The sequence below is a fragment of the Corapipo altera genome, unplaced genomic scaffold (genome assembly GCF_003945725.1).
Source record: "Corapipo altera isolate COAL_440 unplaced genomic scaffold, ASM394572v1 61053, whole genome shotgun sequence".
Lineage (NCBI taxonomy): Eukaryota > Metazoa > Chordata > Aves > Passeriformes > Pipridae > Corapipo > Corapipo altera.
In genome coordinates, this window is record NW_020888360.1 from 1 (window position 1) to 2,972 (window position 2,972).

Here is a 2,972-nt window from a genome sequence, read left to right on the forward strand (position 1 = left end):
CATCGTCCACTTGCTGCTCCAGCTTGGTCTTGGCTTTGGTCAGTGTAGCTGGAAGGGTCCCTGGAGCAAGAGAAGAAACTGCGCATGGATCTGGAGAGAGCCAAGAGGAAACTGGAAGGAGACCTGAAGCTGGCCCAGGACAGCATCATGGATCTGGAGAATGATAAGCAGCAGCTGGATGAGAAACTGAAGAAGTAAGTGTGGCCCTGGGGCACCTCAGTGCTGGGCTGCAGCTCTTGTCTTTTTCCTTTGAGCTGTAACCCACTTTGCTTTGCCCAAAGGAAAGACTTTGAAATCAGCCAGATCCAGAGCAAAATTGAGGATGAACAAGCCCTGGGCATGCAACTACAGAAGAAGATCAAGGAGCTGCAGGCAAGTGTCTGCCCTTCCCCTGCCTACCCCAGGCTCGGCTCAGGGAGGAGGAGGGCACGGGTGTGAAGGGTCCCTCGTGTTCTCCAGGCCCGTATTGAGGAACTGGAGGAGGAAATCGAGGCCGAGCGAACCTCTCGCGCTAAAGCAGAGAAGCATCGGGCTGACCTGTCCAGGGAGCTGGAGGAGATCAGCGAGCGCCTGGAAGAAGCAGGAGGGGCGACGGCAGCTCAGGTGGAGATGAACAAGAAGCGGGAGGCAGAATTCCAGAAGATGCGCCGGGACCTCGAAGAGGCCACGCTGCAGCACGAAGCCACGGCTGCCGCCCTGCGCAAGAAGCACGCGGACAGCACAGCTGAGCTGGGGGAGCAGATCGACAACCTGCAGCGCGTCAAGCAGAAGCTGGAGAAGGAGAAGAGTGAGCTCAAGATGGAGATTGATGACTTGGCCAGTAACATGGAGTCTGTCTCCAAAGCCAAGGTATGGAATTGCAGTAGAACATGCTCGCAGGGCCAAGGTGTGGCACAAAGGCTGCATCTACCAGTCACATTCCCATAGACAATATCCCTGCTGTGAGAATGAGGCAGAGTGCAGGCGTTCATCTCCTTCCCTTCCTTTTTTTTTGCTCCCTAGGCAAACCTGGAGAAGATGTGTCGCACACTGGAAGATCAGCTGAGTGAGTTAAAAACGAAGGAGGAGCAGAATCAGCGCATGATCAATGACCTCAATACTCAAAGAGCTCGTCTGCAGACAGAGTCAGGTGAGACATCCTCATTCCTGAAGTGCAGTGGGAGGACCTGCACTCCATGAGCACACCTTTGGGTGCAACGTGACAACTGGTATAACTTCTCAGGCCACTCCTGGTTACATGGCTTTACAGGCAAAAAGGGTCATAGGATTAATAGTCTGGTTCCCTTTTTTCCCTTTACCGTTCCCAGGTGAATATTCCCGCCAGGTGGAGGAAAAAGATGCTCTGATTTCTCAGCTGTCTAGGGGCAAGCAAGGATTTACCCAACAGATTGAGGAACTCAAGAGGCATCTAGAGGAAGAAATCAAGGTATGGAAGCACCCTAGTGTCCACAGCCTGGATCACCCCTGGATATAGGATCTGGAGAATCCTATAGTCTGACCCAAGACAGGTTCCATGTTCTTTCCCCAAACACCTGTAGGACTGGAGGGAACACCAATAGTACACAAACTTCTACTCATGAGCTGGAGAGGGAAGGATGTTTGATGCTTTAGATGCTGGAGGAAATCCTCCACAAGGCTTTCTTGCCGTTCTGATGATCACCTCTAAGACAGGATTCAGCCACACATGTCAAAACATTTACCCGAACAGCTGATTACTGTCCCCAGAGCACCTGTCACTAACATGTCCTGATCCTCCAGACACATCAGTAAGGGCTCCATCAGATGCCAGACACATCAGTAAGGGCTCCATCAGATGCCAGCTCTCTATTTGCCCAATTAGAGGTTCATTCTAATTCCACTGCCAATTTCGGTGTCAAGAGGCACCTCAAGAAGGTGTTGGAGTTACCCACCCCCATGTCCCCACAGGCCAAGAACGCCCTGGCCCACGCCCTGCAGTCCGCTCGCCACGACTGTGACTTGCTCCGGGAACAATATGAGGAGGAGCAGGAAGCCAAGGGGGAGCTGCAGCGCGCCCTGTCCAAGGCCAACAGCGAAGTGGCCCAGTGGAGAACCAAATACGAGACGGACGCGATTCAGCGCACGGAGGAGCTCGAGGAGGCCAAGTACGTGGGGAGTGGGATGAGAAATGACTGCAGAAGACTGAGAGCGGTCAAGGGAAATGGGAGTCTCTGAGCGGGCTGAGACAGGGTTAGGATGAAGGCAGGGATATACTGTCTTTGTGTGCAAAGCAGATAGAGGGGAGGAGAAAAAAAGTGTATATTGGAAGGGAAAGCATAGGCTTTAGGGCTAGAAGTGCAAAGACAGGCCTAATGCACACAGAAAGGATAGATCCTTTAGGATCTGTGAAAAGTGCTCAGCTCAAAACCCCCAAAGTGGCCAACTGCCCTCTCATGGCAGTGCAGAACTGACTCCCTTCTAAGCTCTAAGCTGCCACTGTGCTTATCTCCTCCCAGGAAGAAGCTGGCACAGCGCCTGCAGGATGCAGAGGAACACGTTGAAGCTGTCAATGCCAAATGTGCCTCCCTGGAAAAGACAAAGCAGAGGCTGCAGAATGAAGTGGAGGACTTGATGATTGATGTGGAGCGATCCAATGCTGCCTGTGCTGCTCTGGACAAGAAGCAGAAGAACTTTGACAAGGTCTTTTGGGCTCCAGCCCTGGGACTCCTGGGCAGAGCCTCCCCCCAGGATGGCCACATCCCTACTCACGCCCCGTTTCTCTTCAGATCCTGGCAGAATGGAAGCAGAAGTATGAGGAAACGCAGGCTGAGCTGGAGGCCTCCCAGAAGGAGTCTCGCTCCCTCAGCACGGAGCTGTTTAAGATGAAGAATGCCTATGAGGAGTCCTTGGACCACCTGGAAACAATGAAGCGGGAGAACAAGAACTTGCAGCGTAAGTCCCTGGCCCTCTGCTCCGGGATGGGCTTTCTCACCACCTGAGCATTGCTGCGGGGT

At 53.2% G+C, this 2,972-nt stretch overlaps 1 protein-coding gene across 1 annotated transcript; it reads left to right on the forward strand.

Moving 5' to 3' along the window:
* The first annotated feature begins 29 nt into the window (after positions 1-29).
* LOC113941940 (myosin heavy chain, skeletal muscle, adult-like) lies at positions 30-2,963 on the forward strand. Its single transcript, XM_027633077.1, has 8 exons — positions 30-194; positions 282-372; positions 460-849; positions 1,003-1,129; positions 1,308-1,426; positions 1,927-2,123; positions 2,475-2,658; positions 2,745-2,963. The coding sequence occupies exons 1-8, from the start codon at positions 85-87 to the stop codon at positions 2,955-2,957; spliced, it is 1,431 nt and encodes a 476-aa protein (XP_027488878.1). The 5' UTR covers positions 30-84; the 3' UTR covers positions 2,958-2,963.
* Positions 2,964-2,972: the final 9 nt, after the last annotated feature.

Bases quoted from the DNA above. Each gene is read 5' to 3' on its own strand.
- LOC113941940 (XM_027633077.1), top strand. From the start codon at position 85: ATGGATCTGGAGAGAGCCAAGAGGAAACTGGAAGGAGACCTGAAGCTG. The intron at 1,130-1,307 runs GTGAGACATCCT...TACCGTTCCCAG, and splicing joins TCGTCTGCAGACAGAGTCAG to GTGAATATTCCCGCCAGGTG. The intron at 1,427-1,926 runs GTATGGAAGCAC...ATGTCCCCACAG, and splicing joins ATCTAGAGGAAGAAATCAAG to GCCAAGAACGCCCTGGCCCA.